The sequence below is a fragment of the Syngnathus typhle genome, linkage group LG20, assembly GCF_033458585.1.
Source record: "Syngnathus typhle isolate RoL2023-S1 ecotype Sweden linkage group LG20, RoL_Styp_1.0, whole genome shotgun sequence".
NCBI lineage: Eukaryota > Metazoa > Chordata > Actinopteri > Syngnathiformes > Syngnathidae > Syngnathus > Syngnathus typhle.
Genome location: NC_083757.1, coordinates 4,250,781 through 4,271,529, shown reverse-complemented (window position 1 = coordinate 4,271,529; position 20,749 = coordinate 4,250,781). Strand labels below are relative to the sequence as shown.

General features: G+C 43.4%; 2 protein-coding genes and 1 long non-coding RNA gene across 6 annotated transcripts in view; 1 reads left to right on the top strand and 2 right to left on the bottom strand.

Annotated features, from left to right (window-relative positions):
• The window catches only part of LOC133144156 (triple functional domain protein-like), a 33,237-nt gene extending 30,961 nt beyond the window's left edge, over positions 1–2,276 (bottom strand). For all 3 annotated transcript variants that reach the window (XM_061266642.1, XM_061266643.1, XM_061266644.1), the window contains exons 1-2: positions 2,046–2,276; positions 1,709–1,824 (exon numbers count right to left, since the gene is read on the bottom strand). In XM_061266642.1, coding sequence (XP_061122626.1) covers positions 1,709–1,772 — 64 coding nt within the window. In that variant the 5' untranslated portion in view covers positions 1,773–1,824; positions 2,046–2,276. The remainder of the gene's footprint in view (positions 1–1,708; positions 1,825–2,045) is intronic.
• Positions 2,277–3,227: 951 nt separating this feature from the next.
• adcy2b (adenylate cyclase 2b (brain)) lies at positions 3,228–20,141 on the bottom strand. 2 transcript variants are annotated; one of them, XM_061266645.1, is made up of 25 exons: positions 19,623–20,139; positions 16,728–16,925; positions 15,068–15,229; positions 13,901–14,050; positions 12,856–13,004; positions 12,212–12,323; positions 11,605–11,732; positions 11,070–11,228; positions 10,702–10,834; positions 10,294–10,470; positions 10,187–10,227; positions 10,045–10,125; positions 9,712–9,781; positions 9,131–9,228; positions 8,656–8,740; positions 7,323–7,463; positions 6,989–7,138; positions 6,732–6,916; positions 6,347–6,431; positions 4,863–5,021; positions 4,607–4,753; positions 4,428–4,531; positions 4,234–4,352; positions 4,036–4,160; positions 3,228–3,853 (listed from the first exon to the last, which is right to left on the bottom strand). In XM_061266645.1, exons 1-25 carry the CDS (start codon positions 19,890–19,892, stop codon positions 3,701–3,703), a joined length of 3,381 nt encoding a protein of 1,126 aa, XP_061122629.1. In that variant the 5' UTR covers positions 19,893–20,139; the 3' UTR covers positions 3,228–3,700. The 2 variants fall into 2 exon arrangements, with proteins under 2 accessions (XP_061122629.1, XP_061122630.1); XM_061266646.1 differs by lacking the exons at positions 3,228–3,853; positions 4,036–4,160; positions 4,234–4,352; positions 4,428–4,531 and having other exon boundaries at positions 4,614–4,753; positions 4,863–5,004; positions 19,623–20,141.
• LOC133144159 (uncharacterized) lies at positions 5,019–6,177 on the top strand. The gene is made up of 4 exons (XR_009710602.1): positions 5,019–5,196; positions 5,295–5,377; positions 5,889–5,944; positions 6,020–6,177. It is a non-coding gene; the product is annotated as an uncharacterized LOC133144159 (long non-coding RNA).
• Positions 20,142–20,749: the final 608 nt, after the last annotated feature.

Genomic DNA, 20,749 nt, shown 5'->3' with positions numbered 1-20,749 from the left:
TTGATTTTCTGCTTTTAAAAGTGAAATGACACTGGCTGTTTTTTTTTGCACACTCTTTCTTTCCAGCTCTCCGCCATGCCATCTTACTTCTGCACTGAGCGGTGGCACGAGTCAGCAGTAAGATTATTCCATGTGGAAAAATGATCGCTGCAAAGTGCAAAGCTTGGATCCGTTCAGCCTTTTCGACACGTTTGCTCGACTACTAATTGAGGAAAGTTCACTCAAGACCTAAAGAACACGTGACAGACTTGTGGATAACGCCATAATGCACGACAACTCATCTCGCAAGAGACTTTTGACTCCATAGGAATTGATTTGAAATGCATTTAGGCAGTGAAGCTCAAGCATGATGACGCAAGCAGTCATGACATCAGGCGCTGGAAGCACTTCCATGCCCGCAAAGAGAGACCAGAGCTGGGGGGGTGACTTGGCATGGATGTATGTACAAGTGTAACCTAGCCCACAAGCTTATCCAGATCCACCATATAATTCTATAATGTGTGAACACGTCAAAATGTATACTGAGCCTAGGTGGGGCTATGGAATAACCTAAGGAGCTACCAAAATAAACCGCTCAAGCCTTTGTTGCTATTAAAACCTTTACTCAAAGCTCAAAGCCTACAAACGCACCTTGAACCTTATGAAATTGACACTTTATGACCCGTTGTTATCTTTCCCATCACAGCAGGCCTGTCACTCTTACAAAATGAAAGCTTGCCATTGTGCACAATGCAAAAGGGGTAGGGGCGTTTTTGAAACGATAAATCAATGCTCCACATTTTCTACCATTGCTCCTCGTGATAGTTTTAAAAGCCAGTTTGTGCTTTTTTTTTTTGCATTATGTGGCACACTTAGCTTAGCCTAACACACCCTGAATGCTGGCTGTGCCACGCCATGCATTGTTTACATGGCTTGCACTGTCGTGTGCTTTTGACAACACCAAATAAGCAGGGAATGAGGCACATGGACGATTGTTGAATTCATACGATTCACGTTGTATCTATGTTTCATCTTACGAGGAAGAACTTGGTCAAAGGGCACACCGGCTTTGTCAACTCACTGGCGAGCTAGCAATGCTACATTAGCATTTGGTAGCCCTTTTTAGCAGGCTAACTCTAAGCTACAAAAAAGAATCAGCACTCCCCCTCGCCTCGCTATCGCTCTTCGGATCAGAGTTCACAGAGTTTAAGCACAAAGCAAGTGTCAAGCACATACACAAGATAATCGGAAGACTTAATAATAATGGCAGATGCTCGATTTCCTCCCATTTGTGGTATTGGAAGGTGCATTGCACGCGGTTGCTGTACGCTTTCCAACTTTACTTGGCTTAAAACTCACGATCTATTTGACATGTGCAATTGTTGTAAGTGTGGTTTAAGTATGATCAATAATGTCGGAGTGTCTCCTTTCAGTATATCGATCAATGGTGCCACATACTGGAAAAAAAGATGGGTTCGAAACATTAGCGCTCAAGCTAAGCTATACAGTATGGCTGTGCGAACATACTGTAGTAAATTACATGGTTTTAAAAGCACTCAAATGCATTAACATTGCTGAGATCAGAACAATGGCAGTCAATTGTTTTGGCGATTTATGACAGGAGCAACATTTACAGTCGCCTCCCCCGACTCCCGTTCACTGTCTGGCACCTCAAAGCAGTCATCACAGTCAGGGGAAAATGTCCATCATCATGCCCTGTGATCGTTACCTGTCCTGAGCGCTATTTCTCCGGCTTCCTTCGTCGGCTCCTCTACTCCTTCCCCGGAGCTCATGGCTGCCACAACCGCGGCCCCCGGAGCTCAGTATCGCCCGATTCGATCCACCCTAAATGGGCAAAAAGATGTGTGAAAATCCCCTTTGCTGCCAACCAAGGCGTCATTAAAGACAGACGGGCTGTTTGGTTGGATTCTCAGCACTAATCGTGCCATCTGCAAGCCTCCATCTTGGGGGTAGTTGTGAAAAAAGAAAAACAAAAACAAAAGAAAAGAAACGATGAACCGGGTGCACCGGGTTCCTCTTCGGAGTGAAGCCGAGGGGAGACTCACTTGCACGGAGGAAAGGGGGCGGGAGGGGCCGCTGGCTGGTGGCTCATCCGAGAGCGACGGCGTATCAAAGCTTCGGTAAGAAGTACATTCAGATCACCAAAATAATGTACGATTAAAAATATAGGCGGTACATACGGAGACGTCATCCGATTTGAGTAAATACGAGGATGAAAGGATAAAAGGTCAACTGCTTTGATTTACATTTTGGATGTGGTCATTCTTGCTCGGTTCTTTTTTGTTAACTATGGGCCACTGCTGCCCCCTGCAGTCGCTTTCCAATACTGCACGATTAATTAAAAAACGCTCAATTCTCTACAATGGACACACTCCTTTCCAAAAGGAGAATTGCATTATAAATCATTGCGCATCATTCCTGCATATTTGTTCTACAATATCTCGTTTACCACGTTTATTTACAGCTACTATTTCATTTATTTTGGGCCAAGATGATTTTTTTCCAGTAGTTATGACTTTACTACAGTGTTAGCCAAGATTACTGATAATCTTTGGTGCATTTCGATTTACGTACATTGTCGTTTATTTTTCCGTCGTAAATAGAGGACTGACTCTTTTAACTTGCATTTCACGGAAATTCCACTAGAGGTCAGGCTGCGATTATTGTTGTAGTTATGCTCTCTGATGTATATATATATATATATATATACACACACACACACAAATATTCAACATTTCTAAGACTCATCGTGATCCTCATGTGGACAAGCACTAAAGGATATGGATGGAGGATTTTACTGTACTCCTGTGTGTTGATTCTCATTTTATCATTAGATTGAACCCCCAATGGACTCAATTTGCAGAGACCGAGGCGCGCACCCTTTTTAGTCAGTGACAGTTCGGGAAGTTATTTATATCACCGAGCCGAAGCAGTTGGACTTCTATGCCGCCCATTACTGCAGCACATATTCTTCAATGCTTTCAGGCTTGCACACTCAGTCTTGTGGTCTCATTTGATCTCAGTGTCAGTTGCAGAAAAGCCTCTAAGGGGCAAGTGTTTGAACATGACACTCAAGACATTTTATCCTGCTCGTTTATTTTATGCTATTAGCAATTTTCTCAAGGATGCTTTTCAGCTTCCTTATTTATTACTTTGACATTGCACACAAAAAGTGAATCCATCTGTTGCAAGTATGAAAGTATGAAAATAAATAATCACGAAGCATGTTACAATATATACAAATATTTAATGAATAACAAAATGGTGGCAGCATTGGGACATTTGAACACACAGTGCAGCTGGTTTGCTTCCAGTGATTTATAAAAAGCAACAATTGACTTTTCTTCTCGAGCCCACAACTCTTCCAACACTAAAACTACAATAACTATTTCACATTCAAACTACCTGTCAATGAGGGGGAAATTGGCAATTTACACTTAGTCTGACTCTGGGTCCATTCATAACGTCTGGTTTTGAGTGTATATTACTTTACTTTGCTCAGGCGTCAGGCTCGGACTCTCGGAGAGCCGTCTTCTCCACACTGACATCCGACAATATGGCCGTCTTCACAGTTGTTTGTCCAATGTAACGCAGGGGGGGGGGCTTCGGCTAATAACTCGTACGTACTTCCAGAGCGTGACCGATGCTCGCTAATGCCACTTTGTGTGTTGAGTCTATTTTTATTTTTCCGTGCGACGACTCAAGGCATGACGGTGCCTTGTGACAGGGATCGGGTCATCTCTGTGTGGACAAAGTAGGTCTTCAGTTCCCCTTTTCCTTTCACGTTGATGATGCCTCGACACGAGCACATGTAGCCCAACGTGGTTAAGATCTCACTCGTCTCCTCCGTCACCTACAACAACCAAGAAGCTGAAAGGATTCTTTCAAATTCATTATATGTTCCTTATGAGGGGAGTCCGGTGCACCCGTGACCCCCCCCCCCCCCCCCCTCTAGCTCCGCCAGTGCATGTATGCTTTTTGTGAAATAAAATTACCATTATAGCACAAAAATAACTTTTCAAGTGAAGCTTTCACCTGGATTTTTCCAAGCACGCCCGTCGTTTCCATCCGACTGGCCACATTCACGCTGTTCCCCCAGATGTCATACTGAGGCTTCTGGGCCCCGATGACCCCCGCGATGACCGGTCCGTGATTTATCCCTTAACACATGAAAATCACACAAACCAATATCGTACACATTCACGCTCTCACGCTCATGTGGTCTGACCTCACCGATTCTTAGCCGGAAGTCATTAAAGGAATGTTTGTTGATGACGTCGAGCTTCCCGACCAGAGCGAATGCAAATTCCACCATGGTGCCCACGTGCATGTACTGTCTGTCATGTTCCTGTCGGAATGAACAGTAAATTAACAATAATTTATCCTTATTGTATCACTTAGGAGTAAACTAGCTCGAGCTTCCCTGTGCACAGTCGAGTCCTGGCGCCAAGTTGAGTCCGGTGGCCGCCATGTAGGTACTCCCGATGGTCTTAATCTTCTCCACTCCGCTGAATTTTGGCTTTGAAAGTAGCTGAGGACACAAACAGGAAGTCACGTGACATGTTTCACACTCAACTCTCCAGAAGAATGGGGAAAAAGTGATTACCTCATCAAAATCTGCTATGATCTCATTGAGGAGACGAAGACATTCGAGTCCTTCCTTGTTGACGTCCGACTCGGTGTAAAACTCCTTGAAGTCCGGGATGGAGGCGAACATCACGCACACGGAGTCGTATGACTGATGGTAAAGGTCCTGAAGACGAGCAAACGTATTTATTTCAACTTGAAATTTGGCTTGAATGCCAAAGCACTACTTTTATCTAAATGAATGTAACACAACTGTAATGTAGAAATAAGCTGACCTCATTTTTCCAATTGCGTCCAAGGAAGTGTTCGGCCACGTGGGCGGGCAGGACGTTCTCCAGCAGGACCCGGTTGAGGTTCTCCATGGTCTCGATCTCCTCGCACTCCCGCTTGAACTTGTCCCTCCACAGGAAATCCAACCTACAGTAATATTCATTCTGTTACAGGAGGACACAGAGTAAAGAGACACCTGCGTCATTCCCAGACAGCTCTTCAGAAAGTTTTTGGATGACTAATATGCAAAAGAAATGCTTCTAAATGCATGCAGGGGTTTTAAAAGAAATGGTTTTGCCCATTTTTTCTCTGGAGAGAAAGACTCAAGTTAATCAAACAGTAAATGAACCTCGCTTTTCTCATTTGTCACGCTCATTTGCATAAAAGACAAGCTGATATTTCCTCATCCCTCACGCTCGAGGGATTTTTGCCTACAGCAAGCGTCACCCATCCAGGTCAAAACCTCCCCGGAGTGTTTGTGTTGGAGACGGTGGTCCCCGGCCCCCGTAGAGTTATTACTGTGAGCAGTGCATCTTTCTTTCCCCTTGTGATTCGAGTATGCCGCCAATTTAGAAGACAGGGAAGCATTTAAGTGCTGAGTTCTATCTATATCAACATCTTGTCCAAGGGGAGACAAAAGTGGGCCAGGAGAAAGACGGGGGGGAGGGGGCTCATTTTAGATGCAGTTTGGAAACATGGTTGTAAACAAGCTTTGCTCTAAATGGATTGGAAAAGGCCTCATTTGAGCTGACGGTGGAATTTTGCTATGCAAATGATGTAAAGTTGCAGATTAAAATGGATGCGGCCACAATATTCTCCATTAGTTTATGCATGACTCGGCGGCGCCATATTGATTTTTTTTTTTTGCATAACATCGACAATTACGTGGGCGGCGTTCAAATGCCAGACAATAGACTGGAGTTTATTTTGTGCTCATCTCCTTAATGCTGAATAGACAAAGAAAATGAAGAATATAAGATGGAGCTAGGCGGAATTCGATAAAACAATTCTGTGTACTCTGCTATTTTCAGGGTTTTTTTTCCCCCCTCACTTCGTCTGAAATGGTTTGACCTCAAACAACATGCAGGTAGGACAACACTAATTATAGAACAAGTCACATTTATCTTCCAAGACAAAATGTCCTCCTCCCATCTGTTGACAGCGACACAGAATGAGGACATGCTGAGCTTGTCTGGACCAACTGTGGCCTCTCTGGGGAGAGTGTTTGTCCGCCTTCTGATATTCTAGAGGGTGCCCTCCTATCTAGAACATCTGCTCTGGGCTCAGCTCTGATGGATAGCATTGGCAAAATAAAGATAAAACAAGTCATTGAAAAAGTGTGTCAGCTGAGCTTTTTATGTCTCGCTCAATTTGGTGACGTGGAAGGAGAAGCGGGTCACACCAGTCGCTCTAAATCGACACCAGCTTGTCATTTGACCCGAAACCACGTCAAACATATTCGGGAGAAAGTTTAAGAGCAACCACCGACCTGTCTGGCCAAAACCAGCAATGTGATGAAGAAGATGAAAAGGGACACAGAGCCCATTGTCTTGAGGTCCTTCAGGATTCCTGGTCTAGTCAGGAAGAACCACAAAAACAGGATCAATATCAAGTCATATTAATGTAAACAAAACAACTATAAAACTCAATTTAAAAAAAAAAAAAAAAAATTCAAGACTGGCATAAAAACTACTTTGGGATGTTGCAGATATATTTTTTTTTTTACTCTATCCAAAACTGGCATGCGAGTCTCTACTTTTTATTCAGATTTTTTCCCCATTAAATAAAAAGTGAAGGTGAAGCGTGGGAGGAAAAACATCCATTATCTGTCTCAGCAGTGACAATTCCACCTGTCAATCAAACTCCCCAGGTACCTGTCCAGCGCCTCGGTTGGATACAGAGCCTTGCTGAAACCGTCCAGAAGCAAAGCGTGCGTTTGGAGGATGATGATGTTGTAGATCACCAAGGCGACCAGCATCACCACCATTTTCAACTCGTAGTTGATTCTCAGAAATACCGAGCATGATACCAAGCCCAGAATACAGCAGTAGATGAAATACTGAGGATGTAAATTCTAAATAATAGCAACAAACAGGGAACTCTCTGTTGTTGTTTTTTTTGGAACACTTACCGGGAGATAAAAGTGTTTTTCTCCTGCTGATTGAGCCTGGAGGTCCGGCATGGTGCCATTTGTTAAATTCACAAGAGGACCGCTTGCGAGCGTTTCAGGGGAAGCCAATTCTGAGAGCGTGGTGGATTTCTCAGCATCCTCCACAAAGAACTACAATTCCAAAAATAGTCAAAGTCAGTTGAAAACATGCCTAAAATAGTATCAACAAGAACCAATTAAAAAAAAAAAGGGTTGTGATGCATAATTAAAGAATGAAAGCACTCGTGGTTGAGCCGCAAGCTAATTCGTAACAGTAATAAAAAGCGATCGTGAACATCGACAAGTTGGTCCTCACCATGTTGAAGACGGCCATCACAAGGATAAGTGTGGTGGTCGTCATGGTGAGGACCAATCGCAACCAGGGGTTGTTGGTGACGATGATGCGGGAGGACATGTTCAACCAGGGGAACGAGCACACCGATCTTTTCCGTCCTTGCTGGAGACACAAACAAAACACTGTTACAGAGGTGTTGTGATTCCTGGATTTGAACCGCGAACCACTAGGACACCGTGCTGTTATGTCACAATTTGGTGAAATTCATTCACTTTTTCATTGAGTTGATTGCGTAATTTCACACTTGGGTGAGCGGTCAGGCACTCCGGGAAGTCATTCGAGTGCATAATACCTTGTTATTTAACATGGCTGACATTTCTCAGTATAGAATCAAATTACTTTTAAATGATCTGTTCTCGCCACCAACCAAGAAGAAAAAAAACCCACAAGAAAGCAAATGTGATCACGATTTTCACCCCCCTCCCTTTTTGTTCATCTTCATCTATTTGCGTTCCTTGTTTGAAGACCTTTTATCAAGTCCCTGTTTAAGAATAGTAGCTTTCCAATTCCTTTTGAAGCTTTTATCGAGAAACACGCGCTGAATGAATGACCTTTGAAAAGCCGTTAAAAAAAAAAAAAAAGATCCCTTTCTTATGACATCTGAGAAATAGAAGCGGCCCATTTTCAGCGTGGAAAAATTGCTTATAAAACATTCCAGTCAGGTTGTAGCTTGCAAATAAAAATGAGTTGAGTGAGAATGGAGGAGCGCAAAGATGAATCAGACCATATTGGAGACCGCTCGCACTTATATTACTTTCCGCTATCACCATCAGCTCCGTCTGAACGAGTAGAATAGCTTCAAATAGCTTCCACGGTATTGAGATCAAATATCACACCGATGATGCACTATGTATGGATTGGTGCATTTTTGTCATTTACTCATCACCGATGGGAATCTAATTGGGATATTTGCGGGAGTCACAATTTATATTTTCCAGTAATTTTGGGTAGGCTGTGTCATGAAAGTCAATTTACACTCTGGTGTATAGTTTTGAGTACCGTATTTTCCGCACTATAAGGCGCACCTAAAAACCTCCAATTTTCTCAAAGTGCGCCTTATAATCAGGTGCGCCTCATATGTAGACCAATATTGACCCACTACAACAGGCGTGTCCAAAGTCCGGCCCGCGGGCCAAATGTATATATCTTATATATGGACAAAGTTTTAAAATGGGCCATTCATTGGAGGTGCCCCTTATGATCCAGTGCGCCTTATAGTGCGGAAAATCATTTATAAAGCAAAGTGCTGTGAACACTTTCCGGATGTTCTCTGAGAAATGCACGGAGTACCCACCAGAACGTGACCGGCAAAGCAAAGAACCAGGATGAGTGCCAACAGAAAGAAGGCCAGGCCGAAGGATATCCCAAGCACAGCGGTTCTATGAAGAAAAAAAAAATGCTATTTGAGATTTTCCTTGTGAGTGAATCATTTAAGGACAAGCATCATAAAGTGGATGATGTCATGACATGGCTAAAGGTTAAAAATAAAAGAAGACCAAATGAGAAAATCAATAGCCGTTCAGATGCTGAATAACCCCGAATAGCCCGGCCAGGCAGTAAATTAGCATGACTCGCTCTTTTCGCCGCCACACTTTGATTTACCTGAGCTATAATCACCAACGGCACGGCGTCATCTCATCGCCGTCTGTATTTTAACATCCCCCCCCCCCCTCCACCTCCCAGGCCTCTTTAATGAATCGACTGGCGTCAAATCGCTTTTGTAACATCAATCTGCCTACACATTCGGAGACAGTCTCCGACCAACTCACTTGGGGAGGACGAGGACTTGCACGATGAAGATGCAGGAGAAGATGAGGCAGGCGCATGTGATGTAGTACTTGAACGCAGGTAAGGTGGTGGATCTATACTGTTGATAGACGAAACAATTTTTTATTTTTTTTTAAAGCCATAATGATTTTATTTTTGCAAAACTTGGAGTGGTCATTAAAAAAAAAAGTTGATTGCTTAGGAGCTCTAGCTCGCAAAAACACACATTTAATTACATTCGGGCACATCTGCCACGTTGCTGTAGATTCCGCATCGATTTGTTGTTTTATTTTTAATTAGCTGCACAGCTGTTGCATTAGTTAGTCACTGCCAAACAGGATGTAAGGTGTTGCTTCCGAAGCCAAAAAAAAAAAACGTAACGACTTGGAAGGCCATTCATTGAACCTATGGCAATTATCCAAGACGAAAACTTTCCAATTGGCTTGATAAAAGGTCAAAGTTCACAGCATGTTGTTGGTGACTCCACCGGTTCCTTTAATGACCTTAGTTACTCAAGGAGCAATTGATTGACGCTGAGAACAATGGCGAGCGGGTGAGGGTGTTTTATATGCATTGGTTTTACCTCTGCCTCCAGGGCTTTGTTGTGAAAGAACAATGAGATCCTCTGGATGTCCTCTGACTTCAGCCACTGTCTGGAGAGCAGAGGAACATGGTATTTGTTGTATTTGATGAAAGTCACGTTTGGGATTTAAAAATGCCATAGGTGTCAAACTCAAGGCTCGGGGGCCAGATACGGCCCGCCACATCATTTTACGTGGCCCGCAAAAACACATTTTGCGTCATTACTAAAATTACAAAATTTTAAAAACAGAGCAGCAATTTTTATTAACATTCATCTTTTGAAACGATTTTTTTTTTTTTATTAGTCTCGGATTTCAAAACTAGTTCTGCTCACTTCTGCGAGTTGATTCCGTCGATGGTGCGGATCATCCGCTCGTTGAGTTCTTCCTCAAACCTCCTCCTCTGCGACTTGGACCTTAGCACAAGAGGTTGGGGTTTAAATTAAGTGAAAACAGAGCCCCCCCAAAAAAACGCACCTCTCCCGTCGCTGAAAGTGGTACGGCCCCATCGGGACATCCTAGAAAAAAGAAAAACATGTCACAAATATTTTAAGAGTTCTTCAATCAAGTATGACCGTACTGACCGTGGTGTTGATCTTGCCGTTGTCCGTGCTCATGCTATCACGGTGGTGCAGGTTGGCGAAGGGCTTGGCGGCGCCCCATGACTCCAGGTAGCGGGTCATGCGGACGGACGCCCTCATCTTCCCGCCATCCAGAGACGGGCGAGAGCGCAGGCCCAGCAGAGGGCTGTGCTTGTCGGTCTGACACCAAAAAAACAACAACAACATTGCGTTAATGCCACTGACAATGACATTCAACAACAATAACCAGGAAGTGGCCCCTATGTGACCTTCTCCATTCAGACCTACTTGAAAATAAAGTCCTGCTGCCTTTTTTTTAATATCTAACAGGATATTAAAAAGCTCATGAATATGAATGCAGAGGGTAGTAAAAATAATGTGTTTCACAAAGCATTCATGTCTTCTACTCACCTTGGGGTTGATGACCAGGAAGGTGACCACACCGTGTTCTTTCAAGTAAGAATCCCGACTCTGCCCATCTCCTGGTTCCACCTTATACGAACCCTTCAGGTACTCCAGAGTCACAGACGAGATGTGGACCCTTCTGCAGAACACAATATTGTTTCCTTTATATAAAAAAAAAAATGGATGATGATGTTCTTTTTCAATCTTCTGTCAGAAGACACCACAGGGAAGAATTGGTCGCCCGGTGAGAAGTTTTCCAGGCACAATAATCAAATGGCAATAAAAAAAAAAAAAAGTCCAAATGGTTGAATTTAGAAGACCTGTCACATTGCATGATTTCATCCCGCCTCCATGTGTGTGCTCATGTGTCATACCCCGGCACACCTCCCGCCTCCATGTGATTGGCAAGCGTCACGTCATGTGACCACACGTCGTACTGCCACTTGCGGAGGCCGATCACGCCGCACAGGACGTTCCCGGAGTGAACGCCGACGCGCATGTTGATGTCGACCCTGGTGGCATCTCGGACCTTCCTGAGGAACGAAGCAATGTACACTTTTGATCTCCCATATTTCAAAAACACATGCTCGGTCGAGTCGACAATCACTTTTTTTAATTTAAGTCTTGCAACAAAGTTACAATTTAAAAAAAAACTTTATCTGTCAGCTTTGTTCATTTCCATAAATCAGATTTTGCATGCCGTTTTTTTTTTTCCATTTGTTCAAAGTAATTAATATTTACTTGCGCCAGGCCGAGGCTTATCATAATGCGTTCACATTTTGTTTACTCGAGAGTTCAAACACAGCTAAAACCAACTCTGGCTTTCTTCCTGCTCTGACAGGCATGTGTGTATATGTGTGTGTGTGTGGCGATCCAAACATTAAGAGAGAGAGAGATTTGGTATTTTACTTGATGGCCTCACACATATCCAAGCCCATCTTCACACAGTTCCTGGCGTGGTGAGGCAGAGACTCCGGCAGACCAGACACGCAATAATAACAGTCTCCCAGGATCTTGATTCGCATGCACTCGTTTTCCTATTGACCAGAAAAAAAAAAAATCATAAAGTTTGTACCGAAATAAACAAACATGTGACATATCAAAGTTAAATACAACTGAACAGTACAAGCGGATTTCTCCTTTTCAATTTTCTTACAATCACGTATATTCATCTTTTTTTTAATTTTATTTCATGTTTTGGATTTATATTTGACACTTTGTGAATCATTACTGAAGACAAGGCCAATATCAGACACCCACTTACATAACCTGTAACATTCCACAATGTGGGATGCCGAGTAGCTCGTGGCTGGACCGTTTTTACGTAACAGCGGCTCCGCTCCGTCCACCGGCGGGCACAAAGCGTCAAGAGCCTGACTCAAGCGCTCAGATAAGCCCAAAGCTATCAACCTACGTGTCTCGGAGGGTCGCGAGTGGCCACAGGGCAGGTGGGGGAGATATATTGATTCATTCGATGGCAATGTGGCCTGAGATGAAATATACAGTGGAACAATACCTTTGCAATCTGGTCAAACTTTCCAAAAAGTTCGTTGAGCATATGCACCAGCTCCCCCGGTGCGCAATCGCTGGCCAGCCGAGTGAAACCCACGATGTCAGCATAAAGGATACTGCGGAGATCAGCAAGAAACAGCAATCTTCAAAAATCCTCCTGCTCCTCAACCTCATTCCCGAGTCATTATCGACGTATTGTTATGATTTAATTAGCGTCTTTTGTATACAGCTCTAAAAATAAACTTGAGCATTGTGTGCTCGTGTTGATTGTTTCCAAACCTCCTCTTGCAAACAATGCACTTGAAGACCACTTAAGGACATGGTCATAGTTTCCCCTTAGTTTAAAAAATCAGGACATTCCCTGGAGAGCTTCTCACGATAAGCCAAAAATGATTGTACGCGGCTCAATTTCATGTGTGAAAAGAAGTTGGAGTGACCTCAATGTACAATGAAGGCGGATTAACTCTGATTTGATTTTGTCCATGGCAACAATAGGAATGAGATTGGATGAGGAGAGAGAAGGGAGGTGAAGAAATAAAAGCAGATGATAAAAGATAAGGAGGTCAAAAAGAAGAGAGCGATTAGCGGGAGGACATAAAGTAGCTATAAAGAATCGAGATAATAAAAAAAAAAAAAAAAAAACATCACCTGACGTTGGTGTGCCGTTGCACGTACAGGTTATGGAAGTTGTTGGCGCTCTCGGTGCGACCAAATTTTGGGCCCTGAAGCCTCTGGATGATCTCGGCTTTCATCACTCGGGCGATGTGAGACGGCAATAGAGACAAGAGCAAACGTTCCTATGGAAGCGAGAGGATGGCTGTCACAAAAGTTCTCGAGGAATGGATACAGTCACCCAAAGCATGTTGTGTAACCATAAAAAGTGCTCTTTTTTTAAAATAAAATAAAAAAAGGGGGCATTTAGTCGCATACCCATTAGCTGTTTGAGGCTGATGTTTCCAACCCGTATGTGTGTGCATGCTACAATGACGGAGCGGCCGCCTTAGGGGGTGTGACTCATAAATGCAGCTCCGAGCACAGAGGGTCATTACACTGTTCACTCACAGCACGGACTCATTTCCTAAAACGCGGCGGAAAATTAACAAGATTGAGAGGTTGCAGGGTGCTGGGCTGCACCAAAAATAGACAACTTTGCCACCCGCTTCACTGCACTCTCCACTTATTACCAGTGTGTTACTTTGGTAAATGGACTAAAGTGAGGTTTAGTCAGTGGTAGCTGATGAATAAGATAATTTTTTTGCTTTTACGTGGACAGATGTATTTCAATAGAAAATACGTTTTTCGACATTTTTAATTATAATTTTTGTAGTCATGAATTTATTTATAAAATGTTATTAATAGAATTTCAAATGATATTTTGAATGATTTTTTTATTCATTTTTGTTACTCATAAAATATTATTATTAATTCAAAATATTTTTTTATTATATTTATAGCTGTAAATGGAAAGGCTGGTTATAGCCGATTCCAACCGAGCATGCTCTCAATTATTAATTTAAGCTCTATGTGCCAATTGTCAGGGCTCAAACAAATAGTGAATGTCAAGATTTGAATGTCAAGCAAATGTCATTCCTCTTTCCATACGATATGTATTACCAACCTAACCTAATTGCTCAATGGGGATCAATATTTATTTTTCAAATCTGAATCTGCCGAATATTTTAGAAATATATACCTGCTGGTGCTTCTCAAACTCCAGCTTGATGGGGGACTTGATACAGTTACAGGTATCCTGGTAAGTCTGCTTGAGGGCCAAATCCATCAGGTGTTTGTGGTACGCCCCCGCTAAATTACCGCAGGTAAAGATGATCACATTGGCCAGGATCTGCACACACACATAAAAAAAAAAAAAAAAAAAAAAGCGCGCAGAGGTGACGCATGTTTTGCCGCTATCTCCCGCCCGCCATGCCCGCCTACATGATTACCTTGGAAAAGCAGATAAGAGCTTACACTTCAACTGCACTTTCCCACCACTGTGTCAACCTCAGGCTCTTTAAAAAATGTGGCCATGCATATCAATAGGTTGCCCTTTGGTCCTCTAGCCAAGGGCAACTCGCTTCTTTAGACCGATTTTAATGTGTGTGTGTGTGTGTGTGTGTGTGGGCATCGCTTTGTGAAAGTCTGGCCATCCGTGACATTTCCTTCTATCTCTGGGCTTTATATGGCATTTAGTGTATTTATGGAGACAATCGCAGCATTTAGCCTTGTGCTTTGTAGGCCTCATTTTTTGGGGGGATAAGTGGACATAATTCACCATAATTTGTTTTTGGTCCCAGACACACAAAGTACCGTATTTTCCGGACTATAAGGCGCACCTAAAAACCTAGAATTTTCTCAAAAGCCGACAGTGCGCCTTATAGTCCGGTGCGCCTTATTTCCGGACCAAATTCCTAAATTTAAACTGGCCCGAAGCATTGTGTCATGAAATCAATCATAAGTGGCCCGCTGAAGACTATGCATCATGAATCAAAAAGACTATGGATCATTATTTTGTGATTATAAAGTAATTTGTTGTGTCTGAAGTTGAAATATAAAAGATACAATGGAGAATGATTTGATTTGGATTAGAAATCTGACATGATGCATTAATGATACGCCTTATAGTCCGGTGCCCCTTATATAAGGACAAAGTTTTAAAATGGGCCATTCATTGAAGGTGCGCCTTATAGTCCGGTGCGTCTTATAGTCCGGAAAATACGGTACCTCAAAGTGGGACTGTGGTACCTGGATTTTGAGTTTAATTTAGTTTTCTCGAGCTAGCTAACTTATTGCATATCAGATCAGATTAAAATGAAAACTGGAAAATCAATAATACATGGTTTTTTTTTCCAAATGATCTCACCTGCCAGACGAGAGCTTCCGAGTCTTTGGCGACGGAAGCCAAGCAGATGCTGAGGGTGACGGTGTGCGACAGGCAGGTGAGCGCGCTGGCCATGATGGCGCCCCTCATGGAGAAAGGCAGCATGGTGTAGACCACAAAGACGATGAAGAGGAAGAAGGAGACCTGCGAACACAAAGACAAACATCCAAATTGAGTTCAGACAGCTCTCATCAAAGCGTCCTTGTGGATTTCCTCCGCCGTCCGTCCACCCTTTCCTGTTGTGACGGCGACCGTCACAGCGAGGCCATCGTTTCAACCAGATGAACTTTGACCTTCCTGCCTCGTCCGTCTGTTCTCTTCCTGTGTCTTACAAGCGATCCAGGTTCAACCGAGATATTTTTGCTTGGATTTGATCAAATGAGGGGAAAGAGTTTTTTTTTTGGTATAGGTTGTCCGTTGCCACGGCAACCGATAAGGCTGACGGTGGTGAAGCCTCCTGTAGATGGAGTGCGCAGCGTTCGGTAATTTTGGTGGAATTGACATTGGCAGTCCAATTTCAGGCACGTCACTCGCCGCCCCGGCCGAAGCCAGCTCGGCGTATTTCATCTCCGCCGTCGTCCCTCCTGGGTTCGAAAACACCCTCAAGATGGGAGCTGCAGCCGCCATCACTTGGCATGAGCTACCTTGATTACCTCTGATTGCAAAAATGGCATTGATTGAATTTTTTTTTGGGACCAATCAAAATAGAAAAAAAAAATTACACTTCTAAGTGCCTGATGGAAACAAGGTAAAATGTTTGCAGGCCAGCTTAACAACATGTGGAGTCATCTGCGTCCGAGCGGCCCTTCTCCCCAGAGAGACTATCCCTGCTCAGAAATTGAATAAAGCCAGGACTAAAAGGTTAATGGCGTTCGATGAGAGCTCGTACTGCACGTGGACGTGACCGAGCGACTCTGGCATTCTTCTCATCTGTTTGACAGCCGCGCATTTGTCTGTTTGTGTGTATAGATTGCACGCTAGAAGTCCATAGGCTGCTTTCTTTTGTTTGCTCTGTGGGCTCCGGTAATCACCATCTAGGCAGCCCACTGAGAAGGGGCTGCAATTTCATTTTTTTTCTTCTCCCATTACATATCCCACACCCTTTCCTTCCTTTTTCTTGAAGAAAGTCACAGTAGCCCACTCTATATTACGGCAGGTGTCCCAATAGTTTTGCTTACACCAGAGACGAGCTATAGAACGATTAATAATTCAGATTGATTACGCTCCCACAGGTGGCAGGCTGGTGATAAAAATATCTCCTGTCATGGAGGACGAAGCAAAGAATTGTCACCGTGGGGAGAGGACATTTGGGCCTGAGCGTGTGCGGTGGGGGGGGGGAGTCTGCAGGGAACCGGGGGTGGAGGTCCGGAAGGAGCGGGGGCGCCGTCGGCAGGTGTGGAAAGGATAGGATTTGATAAATATGCGGAGACAAGGTGCGAGATGGAGAAAATAGGATTCCCGAGAGAGCGAGTGAGTCTGGCGCGGAGGACGAATGTGTCTGACTGCTCCTTTGCTTGCATCAGACCTAATTAAGATTTGTCACATGAGGAATTAATTTAGACGCACACACATCATGTGTGTAAAAACACGACTTACACAAATTCAGGTGCCTAATAGAAGCGTAATGACAGTTTTAGCGTACCTGGTCCCAAGGGCTGAGGATCCCTCCGGAGAACATGAACAGGTAACCCATGGTGACCAGACACGCCCATATAAGGAGGGAGAAGAGGCGGAGCATACGCTTGAAAATTGACTCGATGCAGACTAGGATGAAGATGGACAAGAAGAGGAAAAGGGCCGTGGGCACCGTGATCAGAAAGGTCAGGTGGTCCTCGGTGTTCTGAGAAGAGGGAAACAAATAAGGGAAATGTTATTTAAAAAAAAAAATCATGCTTTCTTTTCACCTTGGACCTAAGAACGGAAACAAAATGCTGCGCTGGCTATCTTTCTCAATGCTAATGAGGCAGGTCGGCACAATATGACAGTTGAACAGATTGCGAGCAGATCGGCTAACAGACAGACGCTCTAAGCCCGGAGAATGTGCAAGAGCATCACTTCTGCGCTCGCGCGGTCAAAGTCAGCGTTTTTAACACTGTCAACACACACGCATCATCCAATTAATGCACTTGAAACATTTGGCTAAGCAGAATTTTCTCACCGCCCATTAACTTGGGTTAAAATAAGCAACAGAGGTGGCAAAAGTCAAAATACAGAAAATAAAAACGCTCGTAAAAGAAGTACCGATTCCAGTCTGTACTTAAATAAAATTAAAAAAACACAACAGTACAAAATAAGAGAGAATTTGAGGCGAGGCCTTGGAAAGTGTATTTGTGTAAGGTAGTATGAGTCATGGTCTGGCACCGGGGTCCCGCGGGACCCAACTACTGACGCCACAGCACTCTTTGCAGCTCAAGTGCACAATAGAGGCTGGAAGTAAGGACTCGCCGCTTACGCCAGACACTCCAGTTATTAACTCAAGTATTTTAGCGCTTACCCTATTCAGCTAACGTATGCACTTTGTATATTTCCAATTACCTGCGCGTTTTAATGCATTGTATTATAATTATTTCACTCTGGGGGAATCTGGCTGCATTGATTTCGATGGTTGCGTCAAAAGATGTTTGATTGGAGTCGGGATTATAAGAGGACACATGCATGTCGACAAATATAACAATTTCAAGGGATTTATTTTTGCACTGAAAAGTGGAGATAAGCTCGAAAAGGAAATGAGACACTTCCTTGGGCAAACACACCCAAGCAACAAACACGTACAGATTTTTTTTTTCTTCTTCCAAAATGGGAGTACTTTCCATCCCCATAAAATCAAAATGCCATCAATCACAGGTTTGATAAAAATTCATTTCACTTAGGTTAAGTTTTGGGTGGTCTTGTAGATTTAAAAAAAAAAAAAAATCCACTTCCATTTTCTGAAACTAATTTCCTGCCAATCTTTAAATCACAACTCGCCTGACTACACATAATCATCCAATAGTAATAAAATGGAAAAGTAATGAGTGAAATTCATGTACACACGCAATGTGGGAATACAGTGACTGACATTTATTGATCCAGTTCAAATAAAAGAAAAAAAAAAAAAGCTATTATAGAAGTGACACGAGAGAACCTCAGTGATGCACAGAAAAGAAAATGACACAAAAAAAAGTGCCTGTGCATGTGACTCCATTAAAAACAACACTTCATAGACAAAAGCTTGTGTTTACAGTCCAAACAATAGCTTTCTCTTGACCGAAGCACTAACGCCTGCGTAAGCGTGAACCGAGCTCTCACGCCGCCTCTCCATCCACTTGGAAATCCCGGCATTGTCGTTTTTAAAGTGGCGCTTGACAATCACACGTAATAAACTGAGCACTCAAAACGCCATAGACAGGCTAACAAATAGCGTCGGTGTTGCCAGGCTTTAAAGAGCAGGAATTTGGGGAGCACAAAAGGTGCAGCAACACATCTAGACAGACTTTTTTCTATTCTGCTACACTCACACAAACAACAAAACTTCCCATACATTTTCTCGGAGCAGGATTTTCTATGAACCGAGTCAGACATTCACTTTTCCTGATGGCACCATTCAAATTTAAAACAAAGCAAAACGGATGGAGCAGAGGCACAAGTTCATTCAACTTCAGGATAGTGTTATCAGGAGAACTGCTGCCTGACTGTGGGATTCATTTTCATGGTAGATTCGATGAGGAAAAACGAATTCTCAACAGTACAGAGTCGCACTTGACCTGATTTAAATGGAAATATGGAACGATACGGATGCCAAGAGCTGTTAAACACGGGCCGGTCAGAACTGTTATGGATTACTATGAGGATTTACAAGCTCATGATGGAAGAAAAAAAAAAAAAAGCAGCAATACTAAGTGCTATCTACTGCATTTTTTTTCCAGTTATATTTCAAGCACCACATTAGTTATATTAGTTATATTTGCAAACTGTGTGTTGTGTTTTTATCAGTGCTATAAAAGTATTTTTTATTATTTTACCATTGGATAACATTATAAAACATTCTGTCTAATGCATTTTTAATTTTTATACATAAAGAGGCATATAATAATGATTACGGTTATGGTAAGTTCATCAAAGTAGTACTACTGCTAAATAATAATAATTATAATGACAAAAATGAGTTTCATAATTTTGTTATGATCCGATTTGTCATTTCTAGAGCTCCAGTTTGCGGTCTTCATGGCATCAGATATATTACTCCTACAAATAATACATCATAAAATATTCCTTGATATGCCCGTATTTATATTTAGTTTGCGGTACATATTATACAAGACATAATAAATCATAAAATAATGCCATTGAATTATGACAAGTCCCAAAGAGCTAAAATTAAGTGACTGCTAAGGCAAATTTTAAAACAGCCTCAAAGCTCTCAATCACAAAGCCGCCCTCTTGGAACGCACACAACGTATTTCTCTTTCAAACTCATGTTCATTTTTAAACATGTCATCAATTCAAAGACGGCCAGAGCGCGGGAACGGACGATAAAAAGTTCAAAACATGCACTCACCAGCCCCGAGGCGAAGAAGACCACCAGCAGCGCCAGGCAGGTTCCCATGACGATGAGCAGCAAGAAGACGATGAGAGGATGCTGCTGGCTCATCCTGTAGTAGGACTCGTAGAGCCAGTCTTGGCGCTTCTCGCCCTCCGCGCACGTCTCACCCCCATGGAAGCTCGGGCAGCCCTCCGCTCCCGGGCCGTCGGGCCCCTCGCCGCCCTCGGCCCCATCGTTCTTCTCCAGCAGGTAGCGTCCGCGGGTCCACAGAGCCTCCTCCCACATGGGTGTACGCCTCCAGGGGGGGCGGCGGGGGGTCACGCCAAAGAAGTTTGGCTTGAATGTGATTGATGCACGGATGAGCGGATGGAGATGCCAGCACTTGCTCCCCCAGGGTTTCCCTCACATCCTCTCAGGACAGCATCACTGATGAGCTCCTCTTTTGGGGGGAGCCGGCCTCTCTCTGATTGACGTCCTCTCTGGCTTGCAGCGTGCTACTCGGCCGAGGTGCAGATGAGGACTGGGAGGGAGCGACTGTGTAGCTGGAAGGGAGGGGGGGGGGAGGAAAAAAAATGAGAAAGGGAGAGAGGGGGTGTGGTGGGGGAGAGATTATGTATATGTATGTAGTCCGGAAAGAGCAGGGGGGAATAGAAAATGCTGTGAAACTGGCTGAGGGAGGGTATAAAAAAAAGAAAGAAAAAAGATAGCAGCGGGTTGAGTGTGTGGAAAATGCCTTTTGAAAATGACTGAGTGAGACAGGTTGTACCAGCGGTGCTCAAGCTCAAAGGTGGGAAATGTACTCACAGTCTGTACTTAAGTCTAAATATAACCAAAAAATGGTGACAGCAGATTTGACTCCTTCACCTAGTAAAAAAAAAAAATCTATTGTAAAATGTACTCACTTATTTAAGTATGAATGAATTACTGTGATTGATATAAAGAGGGGGGGGGGGAATATGAGAAGATGAAAAGAGTCCTAAAAAAGAAAAGGGAGGAAAAGGAAACAAAGTCAGGAAAGGGGAAAAAAAAAAAAAGCCTAATCAGGAAGAAAGCGAGCGAGAGAGCTGGAGCGGGAAAATGCCGCTAGTGAGGAGAAAGTCGCAATGCCATGATAGCCCATGTCAGAGGAAAACCAGAACAGC

Bases quoted from the DNA above. Each gene is read 5' to 3' on its own strand.
- adcy2b (XM_061266645.1), bottom strand. From the start codon at position 19,892: ATGTGGGAGGAGGCTCTGTGGACCCGCGGACGCTACCTGCTGGAGAAG. The intron at 11,229-11,604 runs GTAAAATACCAA...TTCGTTCCTCAG, and splicing joins GATATGTGTGAGGCCATCAA to GAAGGTCCGAGATGCCACCA. The intron at 9,229-9,711 runs GTAAAACCAATG...GTCTATCAACAG, and splicing joins ACAAAGCCCTGGAGGCAGAG to TATAGATCCACCACCTTACC.